The sequence below is a fragment of the Aspergillus pseudonomiae genome, assembly GCF_009193645.1.
Source record: "Aspergillus pseudonomiae strain CBS 119388 unplaced genomic scaffold BDV37scaffold_11, whole genome shotgun sequence".
In the NCBI taxonomy this organism is placed as follows: domain Eukaryota; kingdom Fungi; phylum Ascomycota; class Eurotiomycetes; order Eurotiales; family Aspergillaceae; genus Aspergillus; species Aspergillus pseudonomiae.
In genome coordinates this window covers 183,200-204,954 of record NW_022476003.1, presented here as the reverse complement: position 1 = coordinate 204,954, position 21,755 = coordinate 183,200, and the positions used below count along the sequence as shown (strand labels likewise).

At 47.5% G+C, this 21,755-nt stretch overlaps 5 protein-coding genes across 5 annotated transcripts; 2 read left to right on the top strand and 3 right to left on the bottom strand.

Annotated features, from left to right (window-relative positions):
* Nucleotides 1–2,687: 2,687 nt before the first annotated feature.
* On the top strand, nucleotides 2,688–3,009 carry BDV37DRAFT_279934 (uncharacterized protein; the record flags this gene model as incomplete). The annotated part of the gene is made up of 2 exons (XM_032086443.1): nucleotides 2,688–2,825; nucleotides 2,881–3,009. The coding sequence occupies 2 exons, from the start codon at nucleotides 2,688–2,690 to the stop codon at nucleotides 3,007–3,009; spliced, it is 267 nt and encodes an 88-aa protein (XP_031944720.1).
* Nucleotides 3,010–3,604: 595 nt separating this feature from the next.
* Nucleotides 3,605–4,530, bottom strand: BDV37DRAFT_279933 (kinase-like domain-containing protein; the record flags this gene model as incomplete). The annotated part of the gene is made up of 2 exons (XM_032086442.1): nucleotides 3,605–4,429; nucleotides 4,489–4,530. The coding sequence occupies 2 exons, from the start codon at nucleotides 4,528–4,530 to the stop codon at nucleotides 3,605–3,607; spliced, it is 867 nt and encodes a 288-aa protein (XP_031944719.1).
* Nucleotides 4,531–8,656: 4,126 nt separating this feature from the next.
* BDV37DRAFT_290707 (glycerate kinase family protein) lies at nucleotides 8,657–9,873 on the bottom strand (the record flags this gene model as incomplete). Its single annotated transcript, XM_032088779.1, has 1 exon — nucleotides 8,657–9,873. One exon carries the CDS (start codon nucleotides 9,871–9,873, stop codon nucleotides 8,716–8,718), a length of 1,158 nt encoding a protein of 385 aa, XP_031944718.1. The 3' UTR covers nucleotides 8,657–8,715.
* A 936-nt stretch (nucleotides 9,874–10,809) lies between these two features.
* BDV37DRAFT_290705 (MFS transporter) lies at nucleotides 10,810–13,252 on the top strand (the record flags this gene model as incomplete). Its single annotated transcript, XM_032088778.1, has 7 exons — nucleotides 10,810–11,088; nucleotides 11,150–11,539; nucleotides 11,591–11,696; nucleotides 11,774–12,092; nucleotides 12,149–12,278; nucleotides 12,348–12,704; nucleotides 13,205–13,252. The coding sequence occupies 7 exons, from the start codon at nucleotides 10,810–10,812 to the stop codon at nucleotides 13,250–13,252; spliced, it is 1,629 nt and encodes a 542-aa protein (XP_031944717.1).
* A 1,189-nt stretch (nucleotides 13,253–14,441) lies between these two features.
* Nucleotides 14,442–19,540, bottom strand: BDV37DRAFT_279929 (multidrug resistance-associated protein; the record flags this gene model as incomplete). Its single annotated transcript, XM_032086441.1, has 14 exons — nucleotides 14,442–14,658; nucleotides 14,716–15,108; nucleotides 15,202–15,774; nucleotides 15,848–15,989; nucleotides 16,051–16,166; nucleotides 16,227–16,298; nucleotides 16,359–16,482; nucleotides 16,544–16,894; nucleotides 16,971–17,133; nucleotides 17,200–17,744; nucleotides 17,828–18,058; nucleotides 18,133–18,366; nucleotides 18,423–18,705; nucleotides 18,782–19,540. 14 exons carry the CDS (start codon nucleotides 19,538–19,540, stop codon nucleotides 14,442–14,444), a joined length of 4,203 nt encoding a protein of 1,400 aa, XP_031944716.1.
* Between the last annotated feature and the right edge of the window lie 2,215 nt (nucleotides 19,541–21,755).

The following is a 21,755-nucleotide window of genomic DNA, read 5'->3' as shown; positions in this document are numbered from 1 at the left end:
TTTTCTCGAACTATAAGACCTATATGGCACATTTTGCAAAAGTACTCCAAATACTAAGACAAGCAAGCCAACGTGGAGGCCAACTAAACAATGGTTCAACACTGACGATTTCTGTAATTCGGCATTGTTACCGTAGGAGCAAAAGAAATGACTTATTACTTATTCTCACACAGTACACTCCTGAATCAGCTACCAGACAAAAAGCCAGCGTTTAACTAACTACTGGGAATGCAAGGCCACAGATTACCCGGCGATTCATAACTTTCAAGTTTTATATATCTTCCATGCGGACATTTCAGTATCACACAACATGCAATATTTTGGATTTTCTACGTTTCCTCAAAACGCCAGGATACCCCAAATAAGTAGAAGGCAGATCAGCACAGTTGTTTGAATTTGTTTGTACCTCCTGCTCTACCAATCTGTATAAGCAACCACAGATGTTCAGGTCGGCTTCTCAACATCAGAGGCAAAGTCCCTTGAGCAATCTTTATACAATCAAGCACAACCACAACAAGACAACAAGAAAGGAGACCCTAATACTCTACGGCATCAATAGCATGGAGAATGAAAATTGTGTTTGTATTTTAGCATTATTACTCAGCTTTGTGAACTGAGTATCAAGAGGAAAGTCTCCTTGCTGCATATAAAGAAAATTACGAAGCCAACATCGCAATATTTTGCTCGTAGAAGTATAACATCTTATTCTAGGGGATCATCACTGTCTGTCTAGGATGGTCCGCCGGCTCGGTCCGACCCCTACTATCCGCCATTCGGCTCTAACGACACACCTCCACATGCAAACCCGTCCTAGACATTTCAACAATAGCAGTCAGATCATCAGCCCTGCCTTCATCTTTTGTTGTCGCTTAAGCAACTTCAAGTGTGCGCTGACGGTATAGCTTCAACACTAGACTTCTTTTATGTGACTATGCCCTTATTTACCTATGCACCACTTCCTTCCCAGCCCCATTCTGCTCTATGTATAAGTCCAGTCAAACCCCATCTCGTCAACACTTCATTTTGAGCAAACAAATATTAACTAACTGTGAATATCGTCTTGCCAGGGGCTTTCATATATAAAAGGGAGAATCGGCGCTGCAGATTTCTATCATCCCAAGCCGAGATTGCACTAAATGGGGCATCGACTCAATGACTATCCTCGCCCAGGGGCCATCAATGTTGTCGGGGCAGAATCCGCACCTATGATGTATTAATAGAGTAATATAATGGAATATCCTAACATAGCTAATATCTGTGAAAATCTTTGAACGTGTTGTTTACATTACACATAGGAAAACACATGGAATTGCCAAGATGGAAGTACAGGGTTCGGGATTTGCAAGTTTGATACCTTAGAGTGTCCCCCCTCTTCGTACATTAGGAACAAGATGCAACAAAGGCCCTTTTCCATACGAAATAGACAGTAGTTCGCAATCTAGCAAGGATCAAGTCATGCAGCCTTGGCCCTACACGTTGTATCGGAAGAAAATTGATTTCCGCCCGATGTCACTTGGTTATGTTGTAAAATTAATGGTTCTCCCGTGGGCCTCCATGCAGAGACTCCACATGTTCGAGTTCGCCCAGCATCAGGGGGATCCACTGCACCAAGAACAGCACTATAAAACCGTTGCAACCTTAGGAAAATCTGATGGCTGATAGCCCTTGCAGACTTAGCCAAGGATGAGGTAAGAGAACCAATATAAGCCCTGATTAGTTCGGGGTTAACTTGTACGTAGCTTCACTGGTCGTGGATTGACCTTTTGCTCTCGGATAAAGAACCCATAATCCGCGACTAGCAAGGGGGGTGCGTCTTTCTAACTGACTACGGCTAGCTCCATACCAGCACATAATGAGATACTACTGGTTTTCCGTGGCCCGTGCGGAGCTTCCAGGCACTGTCAAGTCTGCAGCATATATACCCAAGAAATGAAGTATCCATAGTCATGGCGAACGCGCCCACCACTCCCAGTCTAGGATTGATATACCAGATGAACAACTACTCAGATGCTGCAGGGTGAGGACCCGTCTTAGCAGTGCGGAGTGAGATATACGCGAGGCAAATGTGGTGCCATGTATGCAGCGTAAAGACTGCTGATATCAAATGTAATTTCTCTCGAAACTAGTTTATCTAGTGAGGGGATGTATGCAACTAGGTCCATGCATATATATTTGGATAGCACAGACATGAAGAGTTTACGTAAACAGCCCCCTCCATGGCATACCATGCCAGGCAGTGGACTCCTTCTCTAGTCTCTTGGCAAGCGACTCCGCAGTAGCATATCGCATAGAGTGCAAGTTCACTCTTGGACCCGGTTACTGTCGGTATCCTCGCTAAGATCCAATGGGATAATTACTTCCATGTCTTGCAAATTATGGAAGGAACGTAGTGAGTATACCCTGTACTCTGTTGTCTGGCATAGAGCCATAGAATGCAGCCCGCGGTTGTATTGGCTGAACAGCACTTGCCAGGCCACCCCAGATGAGATGTACGGCTGTGGAGAGTCCGGACAAATGTCTCAATATCATCCGTGGTTCTCGAGCGGCCATGAGCACAAGTAAGACTACAAAGATATAAATAAGGGCACCTTCCCCTGCGTTGTGAAAGATTGTAAATCCTACTTACAACAACGTTCTAATCATTTTCCAACCCTCGTGACATTCTCAGAATTCTCTAATTCGAAATCATGCGTTTCACCACCATTGCCCTCTTCGCTCTCAGCGCCTTAGCGGTTTCGGCTGCTGAGTGCGGCTATCCCAATGGCAACTGCTACGATAACGACTGCAATGGGCAGCTGAGCAACGACAAGATAACCTGTACTTCGGTATGATCCTATCCAAGCCGCACCACTCTCGGTTGGCTAACTTGGCGGCAAACAGGGCCCGTGGAAAGGCTGTCCATGCGGGTACAACTGCGGCAGTGATGTGGGACCCTGCGATGCAAACGAGTGCAATGGTGTGGCTGGCCGTTGCACGAACAAGTACCTTGGCTGCAACTGCCGCGGATGAGAATGTTGAGCTTGGATTGTTCCTTGGGATGTTCAAGGGCGTTGTTACAGAGAGGTTGCAGGTGCTATCTACTTGGGGCATAAGTATCACGCTCAAGTTGGTTTTTCACTCATGTACCGTATTAGGTAGAATGATGGAGTGACATTGCTTAGATTTATTCTTGACACTGTAGTTCTGTAACGGCAAATAGACCCCATGCCAAGCGACTACTTTCACCGATGCTGGGGGAGTGGAGAATATAGTGCTCCTAATTAGTCTTTGAATCTCGACATACACAGGTGGTCCACGGGTGTTGCAAAAGGTTTTGCAATAAATATGGCCCATGGCAAATTAGTATCTGTAGGTATCTATCGAGGTTGTCACAGTGTTCGTTAGTTGTAATACTTACCCTGCCTAGCCTTGGATGTAGCATATGGCGTAGCCACATATCTCGATAGATGGCCTTGTCTCGCTATCTGGGTCCGTCCAGCCTGCAGCGAAGAAATGCCATGAAAGAGCAGGGTCTACTTATCTTTTACGAGGAGCCTGTATTTCTCAGCCGCTTTTCTACAATTCGGGCCCTTATCTTGCATGGGGTAGAAAGTTCTGCTTTGAATTAGTGACTAACGAGTAACTCGAGTGCCTCATGTTGGAGATGATCCATGCTTCTGTATCCACCGTGCCAACACTTCTTGATTATCCTGCCACAGAGAATATCATCAACATTTGGGAATGAAGCCGGCCAACAAAGGTCAGGGTTCTCGGCATCAAAGAAATAGTACTTATGAACCTTCCAGGAAATACTAGAGTAGAAAATCCAACCGATGTGTAGTATCTCAATCTGAACATTTAAACCATCTTCGTCCGTGCAAGTAATATCGGCATCAAGTGGTAATAAGATTGACTGGCCAAAGTCTGCAACTTTAAGCTGATTGTCTATAATTAAAATATTCCGAAGAGCGATATCATCCACAAATACCTTGCAAGAGTGGATATATGAGAAAGTCTGGATAAGACTTAATATCCACTCAACCTTCAAAGTGTCCTCGCATTCTGGATGGGTTTCTAGGTAGGACTCCAGATCCTCCTGCGCACGGGCTAGCTCAATTCCATACTGGGATATTTTGAAGTAGGGGATAATTCCTTCGCAGCTGCCAAGGCGTTCAAGGACTTCGATCTCATTCTCTAGGGTTTGTTGGTTGATCTTGTTCATGTATTCGGCATCACCAGCGTCTGGAAGCTGCAATTGCCTAGCTTTCTTAACAACACGGTCTTGTCCCGACTCGTAAACAATCCCAGTCATGCCCACCCCTAATACGGGGAGGCCGATATAGGGATCATGGGCAAATGGAAACTGACGAATGCTAGACTGGCCATCAGGAGATTGATAAGGCTCTGTGTCAATTCGGGCGGGTTCGGCGTCGATGGGGCCGTGTCGCGGCTGTCCGAAAAAACCCCCTTTAGAAGTTGCCAACCACAGTAAAGGTTATTTAAGCCTACCTTTGTATCGCGAGCTTCCTGAGTGGTGAGGGAGCGGATCATATTGCTGATCAAGTGGCAGATTTTGGGAAATACTCTTACTAGAAAACCAATACTCAAAGATTAACAAACACAAAGAAGAATAGAGTGTGGAAACATCAAGGGATCGTGGTTTAATATAGCCAAAGTCGCCAAGAATAATCAAGCCACAACTGGCTCCACGAAGGAGCCAGATTAATGCGGAAAAATGCTGTTCCAGGGGTTGCGATAATCATCATTAATGGACTAAGATTTCTAGGTTCTACCTAGCACCTCTATTAATATGGTATCAGGTTAAAGAAAGATGTCTGTTAAAGAAGCCTTTTTTAAGCTTCAGCCTTTATAGACTATAAAAGACTAACTAGAATAACTCAATGCCATTCCCACTTTCGCTACTTATCTCGACAGCTCGGACACACGAATCGACGATTTGTGCTTGATGCTTTGGAGGTGGGCGTAGGACGGTCAGGACACCATGATGGGGTTGTGCCGCAAGGGCCTATTATAAGCCTAAAGATTGAACTTAGGCTTACTAGCTAGGGCCCATGAATGGGCCCTGAAGAAGACCAAATATAGTATCCGTCGCCAAAAGAGACCTATTCCCGATAGACTTTAATAGATTATGCCACTGAAATTTACAAGGGGTTGTTAATGAATTAAAACTTTATTCCAATTCTTAATCTACTACGCTCAATGCCCGCTGTTTAAGTACGCCTACTGTGGGAGCCAAGAGCGCCTGGACCTTTATTCTCTGCCATGTCATCTTTGTGGCGAGTCTGGCGACTTTAGGTATTTTATCTTGCTGCCGATTGGAATGGCAGTCATAGCACGGTATGGTTAGGCTTTAACAGCCCAGCCGAGGTACGTATATAAATTATTTTAACTTTTGGCTGATATATTGAAGAGCTGAAAAAGCACCCCGCCGAGCAAAGCTTTGCCCCACCAGGGCTGAAACCATATTATGCTGCCAGCGAAATAGTGGTCCCCGACCAGTGTGGAGGATCTCAACTTCTCTTGAGGCGGCGTGTTAGCTCTGAGAGGGCTCAGGATTTCAGTAAAGTCTAACGGGGTCATTCAGGATGTGACCTGCAAGGCCATCGTGTGGAAGGAACTGCATAAATATATGCCCCTCGACGTGATCATGTTATGGTAGGACCACGCTTAGCCCACTAGTTATATTCTAGCATCGAGATTCTCCCCACGATCTTTAAGCGAACTGCTCCACAGAGATCGACACGATAGCCTGTGGACCAGCCAGATTGCCCGGGGGCGGAAGTAGATTTGAAAGTTTAGCACAGCACTCACTGCTTTCGTTAGTTAACCTAAAAGGTTTGTCTTCTCTATTAATAAAGCTTGTGCCCTGCCCCTCCCTCCGTTCCATCTCGCTCTGTTTCTCTGCCGGAGCCTTCACCACAGAATGATTCGTGTCACGGCAACCTTTCTTCCACAATTCAACATGTCAAAGGCACTCGAAGCGGCCTTGAAGGTCACGCGTCTGGCTACGGAGGCATTCAAGGAGTCCAAGCCGCATCTTGAAGATCTGGATGGTATGTTCTGAGCCCTCTGTTCCTGAAAATATACAAAGGCAGAAACCGCATTGGAGCCAGTTAACTTAGAGGTACAAACAGAAGGCGACAAGGACGCTGCACTTGAACAAATTTATCAAGATAGAGGATTCTATAGTTCCGGGATTTGGGAAAGTGAAGCCTCTTTATTCGCGTATAAAGCGCGAAATGATAGCCCAGTGGTCCGCTGAAGAGGTTGATAGTATCAGGGAAGCCCATCTTGAGGTAACGTTCATGAACCAGATTCATCCGCTAAAAGGCCCCTCTAGTTGCTCACTTGTATTAGCTTTTTAGAGCAGCGCGTGATTACGTCGTAACCATGCGAGACGCAAACCCTTCGCAAGTTCGTTACCATGCCATCGCAGACGGGAATATGCGACATGTTTATCACGAGATGCAGGTCAGTGTTTTTTTCACCTTATAGATGTGTGCTGTGCTGGGGCTGACAAGTATAATTTCATTGTAATAGTATATAAAACCTGGGAGCATTGGGGAGCAATGGCGTCACTGCAATCCTTTTCCCACCAAAAATGATCAAAGTGAGCACCGCAGAAAAACAAGGTCAAGAAAACTGGTTCGATGATGACGACGGCGATGGCAACGGGCATGACAACAGGGATGACGATGGGGATGAGGACTACGGTGATAAATCTTACGCCGGTGAGAATGCAGGCGATATGTGGCTCAAGTTAGCTGACGTTCCTTTCACTACTCTGGTAGCATGGAATGGCGGTGAAAATTTTCTTTAGCTAAAAGGCCCTATTAGAGAGACATGGATCAAGGACTTATTCAGATAGATCCTGCAGTGAAACGATCGTTATAAACATTATACATCCGTATTTCATAGGCCCGGAGAACGGACACGGGGCTGTGCTTCCCTGTGGATTCCGAATAAAACAGAGGGAAAGCTGCATCCAGCCCCCTATTCTCCCTAGTCTTCGTGTTGTGGTATACTGAACCAATCTATATAGACTCCTCATAGGTTTAGGCCCAATTATGGGCCCTGAAGAAGACTAGACGAATCTACAAAATCTAAATACGTACCAAGCCTAGTATAGATTACAGCGTAAATTGTAAACACCTCAAGAGCGAGGGTTAGCGTACGAATACTACTACTGCTGCCACTACTGCCCGGGATAGTGGACAATATACTGATTCGTTCATGACAGAATACAGTAGCTCTACCATTATCACCACTGCTCAACAAAATATCCATAAAAAACGCTTCGCAGTGGAGCGAAAATTAATTATCATGTACTGACTAATGAAGGCATTTTCGCGAAAGATCGCAAGAAAGAGTAAGTCTCACGTAGATCTACATTTCTCTGTCTTGTTCTATACTTGGTCGCCCTTTTTGACCACCCTTCACACTGGATAGTACGACTAATGCTGTATATGGTTACTTGAAGCTGAAGCCTGTCCTATAGGAGAATTACCATCTTGTTAAGGTATAAATGGGGCTTCTCGCAGAGGCGATCACAGGGAGCTTTAACCATAATGGGTGAGAGTCTCCGGGGATATCCCCACTTATTTGGGAGTCATATTGGTGACATAGCTAGCGATAGTGCTTGAATGGCAGCCAGCTGTGTTAGCAATCTGCGAGAAGGTAAGTTCATTGCTCAAAATCATATCACGGATACACTCCAGGTCAATAAAGTTAGATTGGGGGGTCATCGGATTCTCCTACGAGGATGATCAACATGATACTCTGGAAGGATCCTTTATAGGCTTATGGAGATAGATATATCTACGTGTCGTCAACGGTGCACCCGTACGTGAGGATCCAAGTAATGTAAGACACCCTGAGTCATAGGACAGACCTTACCATTCAATACAGAAACACATAACAAGGGTTATCGGAGAATGTTGCAAAAGAGCTTGAGCATGTTTCATATGACCACTGAAAATATCCCAGAGCATAAGTATTTGCACCGGTTCAGCACCCAGCTACGCCGTCTGGAAGATTGGAGAAGAGATGCTCGCATTTGAGATTGAGCACTCCTGATGACACAGTCGGTGATGTTAATCTTCCTGGGATGAAGGGTGTGTTATCTTCAGGGAATGGAACAAGCGTACCTGCTTCTTGTGGAGTAGTGGCACTGTTCCATGGGGGCATGTGGGGGATGAAGGAAACAGAAATAGATATGCAAACGTATACATGCCTCTCACTGCCTCATGCTTGTTTACTCCTGAACTCTCAATCGTCCAACAAGTGGGGGAACTTGTCAAGGAGTCAATTCAAATTTCTAAATTTAAAGGAATTACGCAGAGTACCACGCAAGGACTGGGTTATGCTTAAGATTTCAACGAGCGAGCTTACGAATCCACTGGAAGCTTGCCCCGTACCCTATGCTCTGCTGGAAAAAGATCGCTATATATCCAGCGCCAAGGCTAGTGATCTTCATATACGTTACGACGACGTGCTACACCACCAGGAAATCGTCGTGATAATCTCCCAATCTGGGGTGATGGATCATCATATCGAGGTCCTAGCAAATTACGATTGATAAAAATAGAACTTCCATAACAAATATAGCTACGATTGTGTGCTGTAGTTCTAGTTTCAACATCCTATAATTAATGATCTCAACTCTAGCTCAGGTATAAACATGCCGTAAATCATCCGTCCGATTTCCTCTCATTCTCACCATCTGGCCAGCTTACGGCCAATGACCACCATACGCATTACCCCCTCTGCACTCTCCGTCAAAAGTCGTTCAGCCTCCGCAATAGCCTCATCCAGGGTGGATGGGCGCTGGAGGATTGAGGCATACGCATTGATTCCAACGTCGTAATTCACCTCTGCCTCGTCTCCGATTGTACCTGCCAGCACAATAACCGGGATCTGACGATTCTTTGCGCGTATCGCAACCTCCGCTGGGATCTTTCCCCTCGGAGTCTGGTAATCAATACCCCCTTCAGCAGTAAATACCAGATCGCAATCTTCAAACAATCCGTCAAGATTGAAATACTCCATGATGGCCTCGTATCGTGGACGAAGCATCGCGCCTAAGAGCAGCAAGCCAGTACCTAACCCGCCGGACGCTCCACTTCCTGGCATCTCAGATACATCATGGCCTAAAATGCGCTTACAAACAGAAGCGTAAATATCCAACGCAGCTTGCAACAGCTTCGTCTGTTTGGGAGATGCGCCTTTCTGCGGACCATATGTACACGCCACTCCGTTCGGCCCGCAAAGGACGTTCTTCCAGTTACAAGCAACCTCGATCTCGACTTCTTTCAGACGGGGATGCAATCCGGAAAGATCGATGCTCTCCAGTGGAATCAAGGACTGGCCCCCTGCAGCCCAAGGGATCTCAGTACCTTCACGATTGATCAATCGTGCCCCAAGGGCCTGGAGCATCCCGGCCCCACCGTCACTGGTGCCAGAGTCTCCACAGCCCACAATGATACGCTGTACTCCTTCATCCAGCGCGGAGGCAATCAGCTCCCCTACCCCGAATGTGGTTGTAACGCTTGGGTTTCGGCAGTCGTAAGGCACTAGGCTCAGCCCAGCTGCAGCGGCAATCTCGATAACCGCGGTCTTGCACTGGCCTTGTGCAATGACCCCATAGAACGAGGATATCGGGGCACCAACAGGACCAGTGACGATGGCCTCACGCATTTGGCCATCTGTAGCAGCAACTAGGGCGTGTGTAAACCCCTCGCCGCCATCTGCGAGTGGTACTTTGCGTATCTTGGCAGACGGCAGAGCGCGCATGATGCCCGCCTCGATGCAGTTGGCCGCGGTCTGAGGGTCAATACTCCCCTTGAAGCCAGACGGACAGACCAATATGTTCATTGTGGACAGTCAAAATAAAAAGTCAATAGAGAGAAACGAATGTTATCGGTGAAGCTCTTCTGATGATGAACGAAAGTATGATTATGAACGAGTGTTGTCGATACTTCTTGACAGAAACAGAGATGCCATTGAGGCCGCAGCGCCATTATATACAAGATCGAAATCCAGGAAGCTACAGCGGGGTGAAACCACAAAGAGTCATGTGTTAATGTCCTCCTGTCTCTTTAGGCCATCTCTGTTATTCTCTGACAGGGCATGGTCACCACTAGCATGCCGTCGATATCGTCTAACTGATGAGGCACGGCCACAAACCACGCCTTTGAGCCTGAGACAGAAGCCACTGAGGTGACAACCAGGCATGGTTTCTAAAATTGTTTAATATGGTTGCCTGGACATAAGGCATATACAGATCCCGCGTGCCGTGGTAGACCAGCTTGGCGGGGAAAGCCCTGAGCAATGCTGTGGTCGACCGCAGAATATCTCCAAGAATGACGTCTAAGGGCACGCTTGGGGGACTGGGCTACGAGGCAAGATCGGATTCTACGGATCCACGAGGACAATTTCCCGATTCTACTTGAAGCTTGCTCACACAGCAAAGCCACTACTCCATGCCGTTAAACTGCTGCCTTTCTCCTTGGCCAAACAAAATTCGAACGTCACTAAATTTGACAATGTCTACTCTTCTGCACAGCCTTAGTAGATTGTACCAGATTTGAAATGCGCTTGATACAGGATCAAAAATAGAATATTGGGTATGTAGAGTCTCTGCGGAGTGGGCGCAGGTTGACCAACTCGGATGGCAGCAAGACTTGAAGATGAACATAAAACTGCACTGAAGGTCCAATAGCACCACATAAAAGACACCCCGCGTACACTTTCTTTTCCTTATATCCCTACTTCTATTGTCGCTCGCTTTACCCAGACATTGCTCACACCATGTCACATTTTGTCCCGAGACAAAGTCGTGACGAGGAGGATCGAATGATTCCCCTACCTTCAGTTCAATGCTACACGGAATACGACTCTCGATATGACATTCCCGTGCCCGCAGTTCGTCTGAGTTCTGGCTTGTACCAGAGGCACGGTACACCGTCAAATGGTACACAGGTCGATTTTGAATCGGACCAAGACCGCGGCAAAAGCAGCGGTGAACCGAATTCAGGCTCTCATGATAGCCAACAGAGCCGTCTTTTGTTTGCGGATCAGGATTCATTGGTATGTCTCCTCTCAACTCTATTCTTAGCCCTGGCCTATGCGAGGTGCTGATATAGAATAGGTGACATGGTCCGGCCCAGACGATCCATCAAACCCTCTCAACTGGAGTCGTCCGAGGAAATGGATCTCAACACTCTTAGTATCCTGTTTTACCTTCATCTCACCCGTGTCCTCCACCATGGTAGCACCTGCTTTATCCACCATGGCGGATGAATTTCAAATCCAGTCGGATATCAAGCAATATCTCCTCATGTCGATCTTCTTACTCGCGTATGCACTGGGGCCGTTTATAATCGCACCACTGTCTGAGATGTACGGACGTGTTGTCGTACTGCAATCCGCAAACATGTTTTATTTAGTGTTCAACACCGTATGTGGGTTTGCTACCTCTGGGAACCAGATGCTCGCTTTTCGGTTCCTCAGTGGATTCGGTGGCAGTGCCCCGCAAGCGGTATGTATACAGATTAACATCTTCACGGCGGATTCGCTAATTTCTGTCTAGATTGGTGGCGGAGTCCTCAGCGACTGTTGGCGCAAAGAGGAGCGCGGAGCAGCTACGGCACTTTATAGCTTGATGCCGTTTATCGGGCCCGCGATTGGCCCTATTGGTAAGTGCCGAGAGGAGAACTCCGTAATGCCCCACGATACAAAGAAGCCCAAGACCTAATACGAGCCTTGGATGCAGCGGGTGGGTACTTGACGAAGTATCTGTCGTGGCGATGGATCTTCTGGGTTGTGTCCATGGCCGATGCTCTGGTGCAGCTATTAGCGTTCCTGTTTCTGCGCGAAACCTATGCCCCCAAGATTCTTGCAACTAGAAAAAGAAAGCTGCAGGAATTGACAGGTAACCACCAGCTCCACACCGAGTATGATAGGCCCGATCGGACCTTTGGCCAAGTGCTTCGGAAGAACCTGATTCGCCCGTTCCGGATGCTTTTTACTCAGCCTGCTATCCAAGCCCTGTCCCTATACAGAGGCTACCAGTATGGGCTGATGTATCTTGTGTGAGAATATCTCCAACTTCTGTGATCCCCAAGTTTCCATTACTCATACGCAACAGCCTAGCATCGTTCCCTCTAGTCTGGGAGGGAGTATATAGCCAAGCAAAGGACATTGCCAGCTTGAACTACATCTCGCTTGGCGTAGGCTTTGTAATCGGGCTTCAATTCTGTGGTCGCGTTCTTGACACAGTAAGTATTTCATTCGAGAGTGACGGTGGCTGACCTCCATACAAAGCATGCTAACCGCAGAACTTGAAGATATATGTGCACCTGCAGAGACGTTATGACCATCCAGGACGGCCCGAATTCCGCATTCCGCTGATGCTCCCAGGAGGGCTACTCGTCCCTATCGGACTATTCATCTATGGATGGAGCGCTGAATATCACATGCACTGGATCATACCCAACATTGGTGCCGCAATCTTTGCGATCGGGCTGATCATCTCCTTCCAGTGTGCTCAGACTTATGTTGTCGACGCCTATAGCCGCTATGCAGCCAGTGCTACTGGCGCCGCGGCATTCGTACGAACATTGGCTGGGTTTGCATTTCCATTATTTGCGGAGAGTCTGTACCGTGCCTTGGGTCTGGGATGGGGAAACAGTCTGCTCGCATTCGTCAGTCTGGCGCTTGGCGTTGTGGCGCCGTTGATGCTGTGGTACTACGGGGAATGGCTAAGAGCCAAGAGCCCGTATTGTGCAGGATAGAGTATGTCATGTCATTATCACGCTTCTGCTCTGTTGCCTAGACCGTGGGAGAATGTGGAAATGGGAAATTGCTTTGCATTTCCCTGTGCAAGTGGTACATTGGGACCAGGAAGGTGGCAGTGCATATATCGGCGCGCCAATCGTCGTCGTCGTCCAAACGTCTCGCTGGCGGAAACTCTAATCCCAGTCTTGGTATTTCTAGGCAAAGGCTAGGTAGTTTCTTGGTAGTCAGGTAGTACTAGGATGTATATTGGGTCTTAATTGCATAGACAAAGAAGCTGTTATGGATGATCAGTCATTACAATCTCCGCATTGGCTTCTATTTTTGGTCCATAGAAGTCCTTCGCCATTGGACTGAGATAGCCAAGAGGCAAAGCATATACCAAACTTTCTAATTTATGGATACATAGGTGATGGCAACTATCATTCCAACCAGCATCTCCAAGCGCAGTGCGTGATGTACTCTTGTATTCAATTTCTCAGTCCTCTAATAGGACACTCATCAGACCTACCAGATTCTATGTACAACAACAACCCATCCAACAAAAGATTTCTGATATGGGCCAAGACTCAATCAATCTTCGAGATGCAGAATCCTTTGTCTCCTGTGGTCTTGAGGCAGCAACCTATTTTTAAACTAGATCGCATCATCACTAGGGCCATGTGTAACTCTTCCGTGCTGTCAGGCGGGTAGACGTCATTCATATTCTACGCTCCGCTCTTCATGTCGCTTTAATCTACCTATGTATTTGGGAGGTATTGCAGCTCGCAAATCGATTTTCTTGTCTAGTATGTACTAGTCTACCCTAAGTCTTAATGATATGTAGCACACATCATCGGTGAAAGGGAACAGTATCTTTTATCTACTGTCTGCACTAGAAGGAGTCTTTTGTCAAATAATTACCCAGTCAATGCTTCGATGTCCCTGCCATCCGGGCAGCAGTACGGTATTACTACCTTCCAAGACCCACTGGACGTATGAACCGCGGTGTGCGCGATTGTTGAAGGGCTTTACCACTCTGAAAGCTCTGCAGTACATAACATATCCTAAAAGGAGATATGCTTTATCCCTCATTTACTCCACTCAGTTAACTGAACCATACATGAACGCTTTGCTCCTGGTTGCCACATAATCTCCCAGTTGGTGTTACGGAGCCAATATAGAATCGGCCTGTAGCCAGCAGGCCGCACGGATCCCCCGAATACCCCGGCTCTTCATACATCGTACCTGGTTCGCCATTCAGTCTTGAACCAGTCTGCTAGGGAGATTACCTGGGCAATCAGCCCATTTGTCTTTTCGCAATCTCACCAGGCGAAGGACGCTTCCCGGTTATTCAAAGAGGTGATGGGGCCAAAAGAAAGGAGATAAGAATTATTTCCTTAGTATTCGTTTGAATATCCAGTTAATAAAATAACGTTGCTCTTTTCGCTGCGTATCGTTACCTATCTATCCGGCATAGTAGATACTGCGTTGCATCTTACCAGCAAAACTGGTTAATCCACCTCATATATCAGTAGTCGTATTTGCATATCGGCCATATCGCTTACGCTAAAATAAGTCGCGGTCATCCAGTGTGACGGCGATTCTAATCACAAAGTCGTCAACCACCAACACATGCCACAGGATCGACCATGTAAAAACATGTGTCACGCCTCCAGTTCTAACAGCTTCGCAAACGCTCCATCCGGCTTATCCAGCAACTCGCGCGGATGGCCTGTTTCGATAATTCGACCACTATCTAGGACAGCGACCCGGTCGAAGTCCAACAAGGTATGAATCCGGTGGGCCACCATAATCACGGTACAGTCTGCGAATGACTCTCGTATGACCTTTTGTACTCTGGCATCGGTTTTGCTGTCCAGACTACGGCGAGACTCTAGTTAGAAAACCAGACTATGTTAATAGAGGCCATGAACATACCTGCTAGTTGGCTCATCAAGCAGTAGGATTTTACTCTTCTTCAACAGCGCCCGCGCTAGACAAAACAACTGCTTCTGCCCATTGGATAAGATCTCCTCGTTGAATTTGCTATCTAGCATCCTCTCATCATTGCCACCATGGTGGGCAACGAGAGCATTCCAGACGCCAACACACCGCAGCGCATTGATAATGTCCTGGCTCTCAAGTATATTCAGTGGGTCGACATTCTGCCGGATAGTGCCTGGGAACAGAAATGGCTCTTGACTGAGACAGCTGATGCGCTGTCGGATCGTGGATCGTGACATGGCGGAGATATCTTGTCCATCGATGAGGATCTGTCCTGACACTATCTCGTTGAGGCGGAGGAGGGATAATGCAAGGGAGCTTTTTCCACTAACAGTGCAGGTGCTGGTTAGCCTTGTCGCTGTTGGAAAGAGACCTCCCCCTAGATCGCGACCAGTACATATATGTGTGGCAGTGACTTACCTTCCAGATTTACCACACAGTCCAACCTTTTCGCCGGCACGTATGTGAAGATTAATGCCATCTAGTACGGGCTTAGCCCCCTCCGTGGCATCATATGCGATACTGGCATCGACAAACATGATCTCCCCATGAGGCGGCCATTCCGGACGTGGTTCTGCAGTCTGAGTATCCAGTCCTCTGTCCTCACTGGGCGTATTTTCGGCGAAGTCTTTGATCCGCGCAATCGCCCCCAGGGACGTCTCAAGCAGTGTCCAGTTTTGAATCAGCTCTGACAGAGTCTGGCCTAGATCAACCATCAGTACTAGGGCGACGCCCAGTAGACCAGGGTCGACATGTCTGCGGAGGGCCAAGCCTGCTCCAACCAGGAGCACTGTCAGAGCGGCTACGATTAGATTGAGTACCAAGCTGAGCCAGCGTTGGATGCTCAGTAAGAGATAGAAGGGCTTCTGGGCTGTGTCAAGCATGGACAGCATTCGGGATACAGAGGCGTGAGTCCACGAGAAGGCGCGGATAGTAACCACTCCGGCGAGTGATTCGATAAAGTGGGTATATAGAGGGCTCTTAAGCTCAATTCTGGAGTGGATTGAGTTAGATTGACCAGTTCACAGCCGATGGTGATGTAACATGGGTACGGGTTGACGCTCACTCCAATAATCGCAGTTGGCGAGATGTGCGCAGGTAGAACCGCTGGACAAGGACAAGCACCCCAATGAGAACCGGTAGTGCCGCTGCCATGTAGGGAAGTGAAGCTATAACGACGGCACCTTGAGCAAGAGCGCCGAAAAGCACTAGACGCCGGGCAAGTCAGCATGGAGTTGATTTCATATTGCGTATGCCCCCTGTACGTACGGAACCCTGTAGATATAAAGCCACGAGGCAGGATCATGTCGACCAGTCTCATATCTTGGCTGAAGCGTGTTACAAGAACACCAGTCTCGGTGTTAGACAAGAAGGACAAAGGTGCACTAGAGCACTTTAGTTAACGGCGTGCTCTTCTAGCTATGTGAAAAAGGGCAAACACAAACTTCATACAAGCCCGGAGCACTATAGAGTGCAAGTTCTTAGACGCAGCAGGGACAATGACCACCCATGTCCAGCTGTCAAATGCCAGTGAAGTTAGCGCACGGTGTGTAGCAAGAGAGGATGGCGAAACCTACAATACAGCAAAGATAAGGGCGCTGGCTTCAATGACAGCCAATGCTGCATACAGTCCAAGCCGGTAGCCTAAGCGTGAATTTGAGGCGCCGTCACGACTCGAGGACCATATGTCCACCCAGACGTCTATAAAACAGTAAGTCACATAATACAATAATTGAAGATTCAAGAGAGGGTTGGGACGTACAGCGGAACCCATCAATTCCAGCATTGACGATCAGGAAAAGCAGTAGCATGGAGACGCGCAGCCCGCCCAAACTCGAGAAGTAATACTTATACACAGCTAGATCATTTGCCTGTCGAGTAACATGAGTAGCAGAAGGAGCACTCAGAGAGCCTGTTGCAGTGTTTTGCGACTGGTGATCCTTCTCACTAATGTCAAGCGTTTCGGCTAACCTATCCGTCTGTATTGATTGCATCCCTAGTGTGTGAATATAGCCTCCAGCGTGGCTTCGGAGCTGGGCATAACTGCCTTGTTCCAGGACCTTGCCATTGTTCCCCAAAACGATGATAAAGTCCGCATGTGGTAAGTGGTGGCCTAGATGAGGAGGATCAGTGTGAATTCTAGGTTGTATCAACTTAAATGTTTAAGGAAGTAGGGAATGAATACATACCGCTGTGGGTAGCCAAGAACGCAGTGCAGCCCAGCCGGCGTAGTAATCCAGCCGGACCGAAAACATTGTTGAATACCAGATGAGCTGTTCCATTGTCTAGACCACTGAGGACATCGTCGAAGCAAGCAATACGCTTTCGCGCATAAACGGCTCGCGCTATAGCCTACGGTAGAAATCAAGCTGTAAGTGTTCCACTCATAGCTGGATAACACATAAATATGCGACTCACTATTCTTTGCTTCTGCCCACCGCTTAGTTTAGCACCCTTGCTGCCTACAAGTGTTTGATCGCCGGCCGGCAATCTCTTGAGATCTGGCTCCAGTCCACATGCTCTGACCACGGTGTGATACCACTCAGAATCGAACAAAAATGATAGGTTTTCTCCAATAATGCTTTCTCGGATTGATGTATTTGTCAACCATGAGGCTTGCTCACAAAAGGCCAGATCCGGGTACTTCATAAAGAGTTCCCCCTCCAGCACGGGTGTTTCACCAGCAAGTCCTCTAAGGAAGGTGGACTTACCACTACCTACTGGACCGACAATCATAACAAGGTTACCATTAGGAGAGGATCTCAAAGTAAGCGAGAGGCGAGGTTTATCGGGTAGAGAGTCTTTCCATCCAAAGTGGACATTGTTGAGGGACAGAACGATGTCAGGTTGCTTTTCTAGAACAGGACTGGCCACATGCTGTTCAAGGGTGGGTAGCTCGATAGTAGACGAAGATGGGGATAGAAGGGGAGGTCTGCCTGCTATCTGGGCTATTTGTCTCCTTTCTGTTCGTAGTATTGAATAAGTTACTTGGTTGAGGATATATCTCGAGAGCCTGTCAGACGATAGTAATGGCTGGACGACTTACCAATGCGACCTGGCTTCCTGAGGAAGTCCTGTATTCGGGTGAGACAGCCTATTGACGCGAATGTATCCGGAATCGCCAGCAAGAGATTAGAGAGCGGAGTAACCAGAAGATTGACCAGTGAGAGAGACGTGATGGCTTGCGAGACCTTTAGACCCCCAGAGCCTTGCACCATAGCTACTATGGCGTAGCCAGCGAAGGTTGCGAGCTGCCCAACAATAGTGGGAAGGTTGACTAACGCTCTGTATCAGCTCAATCGTGATCTATTAAGATACATATACATAAGCGAAGGTTAAGAAAGAACGCACCCATGCAGACACGAACGGTCTGGATTCGACGGAATCTTTTGGAGACTCTGAGCTCGTCAACACGCAAGGCGTTAATCATAGCCCCCATTATTTCGGTCAATCCAAGGAACTTGATGTTTTGGATAGACCCGAGGATACCAGTGGTGAAGTTGATGCGTTTCTCAGTAGCCTGGAGCCAGGATTGCTGCCGTGCAGACACGGTATTTCCCATGCCGAGCGATGCGACGGTGAAGACTAAGCGGGAATGGTCAGGTAATGAATATGTGAGCTGCGTCGATAAGTAGACTTACTTATTACGACCACAATGGGTGCGATACAAACAGCGCCTACCTGGGTTTGAAGAAGCCAAGTGGCTAGTCCCAGCTGTATGATATTGGCCCAAATCTCACAAACTGTTGACTGGAAGTATTCGGCAAGCATCTCTATATCAGTGCCCATGAGGGAAATAGCACTAGACTCGTCAACGCTACCTGACGGTAGATTCATCAGGTGCTGAAAGACAATCGCCATAAGACCACCACGGAGCATCGTTGTAACACGATACCCCAAATGCTGGTAACAGGCTGTACACACCTATATAATAAAGGTCAGTACGGTGTTTGCCGACAGAATGAAGCTAGTAATGAAAATCCGGAGATATGTAGCTTACAGCAACTCCGATAAATACAATAGCGGTGGCTCCGATCAAGCTGTAACCCTTATCTAGCGAGAATGAATCATTCTGCTCTAGGATGGTGACAGTCTTACCCACCAGGAACGGCTGGGCGATACTAAACCCCACAACACAGATTCGAGGGAAAGCGATCGTCAGTATCTCCCATCGTAGACAGCTGATTACAGTCAGAAGTAGTGCATTTTGGCGGCTCTGATTAGACGAGGTCCATGATTCCGCAAATTGGGCAGATAAGTCGCGCGACGCGAGCTTTTCATGGATTCTAGGCAATGAATTCTCGGACAGCAGCATGGAGTATCCTTTCCACAACAGGCCGTTCAACCAAGCGAAGAGGCCGCGGCTGAATAGTCCGCTAAGGCTCTCACTAGACCTCATCTTCTGACTAGGCTTCAACCATTTTCGCTTCTCAACATTCTCCAGGATTAAGAGGAGTAATTTGATAGTGAGAGACAAAGAAAGGCAGCCTGCGTAGGCTTGACTGTCTGATAATAGCCAAGCATTACGCACTCGTACCAGGTCACAAAGTATCGTGGCAAACAAGTAGGCAGAGACAAGGAATGAAGGTCGAATGGAACGGATGTGCTCAAGATCAGTGATAATGACAACGGCAAGCCCTGCTACAAGCTCAAGGATGGCGCCAGCAAGTGACTCGCGTCTCCGGATAGTAGGCTGTCTAGCGCCAAGGGCAACCAGGGTGATCTGAACTACGAGCAGAGATACAGCAAGAACCTGCATGAAACCTCTCTCAAAATCTTGTTTTATCGGATGGAGATCGGGGAAGGAATTGAAATACGTACGCATGTCACCACACGTATTGCAGATGAAACTACTTTGGGTGACTCTCTGGACAGTTGAAGTAACCGAAATGGCGCCAACAATAGGAAACAGGCGGCCGGAACGATCGTCAAAATGCTTGCTTCGAAAAGGAGGGTGAAGTCAAAGCCTCCGCGACAGAACGTGGTAACGAAAGGGCCAAATGAGTCGTCGCCACATGGGTTTATCGTAGATGGGGAGGACATTATTGCCCCCGGTCGGAGAATTCGGTGGCCTATCGATCACCCCTTTCGATGTATGTACATATGTACTATTAAATAGCATTAAGAGCCACAGGAATGGAGAATGGGTTTGCCTGTCCTCTGAGGCTGTGAGGTTGTGAAGCGCCAACAGGTCAGTCAGTATTGATGTGTCACACGAAACGGGCTTTTGGCCATATATCCACTTCTCCAGTCCAAACCTTGATACGGAGTAGTTACAGAATGTTTCATGCCATGGCACGGTACAGGGGCCTTATCAGTCGCGGCCTCAGTAGCGCCGATTTCGCGCTCCCAGCCCACTTATCAGCGTCTGGGCCTTCTTTATCTCCTCATTTTGCTTCACTGCACTTAGAGATAATGACTTTTCTTCCAAAGTTACATCCAAAGGTTACATGACACCCCTGTCCATGGACAATAGGATGTACATTACTTATTGGTGATTGGTGTACGATAGTACTTTGTAACCCCAACCAGTGGCAATTATACACTACGGCCGGGGTCCGTCACTCCTACGGAGTACGGGTATCACACCCCGTCGGGTCTTTAGCTCCAATGCCTCACGCTAGTGAGCTTGACCTACCCTAACCCCGGGTTGGCTGCCACCGGGCCGCTAGGCCGCTGTTCTTGACGCGGTCGGAGCTTTCCGGAGCTTTCCACCCCGGAATCCTGTGATACTAGCTGTGACTGGTCACTGAATTAGACAGAGTAATTTAATTTGTAGGCTAATGAGGCCTCTATATGTCTATAGGGCTTAGTGAACTACTTGAAAGATGCTGGTAGTTAGTTAGATAGGCCAAATCAGCGGACTTATCCGAATTAGTACGGATAAATATAGTCATCTGGAATTTCTAAATAAGCTGCAACTATATTTTCCGTGTGTGGTGTGTTTGTCAATACAAGGGTACCGTTGGGTAGCGCCCCCGGGTTTTGGCGAGGCCTAAATTTCCCTATATCGAGGTTTGGGGGAATTTGTGTGGTGTTCTTATGGCGGAGTCGCGTATGGAGTACAGAGTATAGTGTATCTTCGTGGAGCGCTGCCTAGCAGCGGACATGTTTCTTCGTGCATGCTTGATCGCTTGTGATATATCAGAAAGGAGAACGTTCGACGGAGACAATATGGTAAAAAACCAATGCTTGTGCACACTTGGCTGTGCGCTAGCAGATGCAACGCTGTGATAAAGGAATATTAGTAGCAACTACTAGGTACAAGGGTGTATCAAACAGAATTACGAATATTTCTGCCTAAGACCCGTCCTGATCATCTGTCTTCCGCGGGACTTTTGTTCAGGACCACGATAAAGCGCAGCCGTGACTATTCCCCGTCCTAACTTGATCGACAGTAATGATAGGGTTTTGCTTATATGACTGGGCACTGTATTACTCCACCTTACTCTCAGTGGCATTGGAATTGGTTTCGCTTGTCTCGGATCCCTTTCCATGAGTACTAAATGGTCCAGGGGAAATATTGCACTCCCAATCTAGTTATGCTTACCGGCTCCTGAGAATATAATTTTTATGTACAGAGAGAGGTCTTGTTGCGAGATGACCGCAGCGGGTCTTTGCACCTTCGGGATAAACAACTTCCCAGTCGATAATAAATTACAACAAGTGTTCGAGCCAGTCATGTTACAATATAATTCTGGACGCAATGTGAGTACAGTTACATAATAAGATGTGAATCCAGGCAGCACAAAGTCATAATATTCCCTTGGAAAGAAAGCCGTCTGATCTTCCAACCGCTCCGCCGCTATGAGGCTTCATTTCTTTCAACCGCTTTAGCAATCAAGTAAATTTTACAAAGGACTCCTCTAGAGTCTTGGCAGGTCGTGATGTGATTATTGGCAGAGTCCAACCTATTTCAACCTCCTTGGACCCGAACGGCATACACCTCGTACAGTTGTCCGAGTATCCGCCCG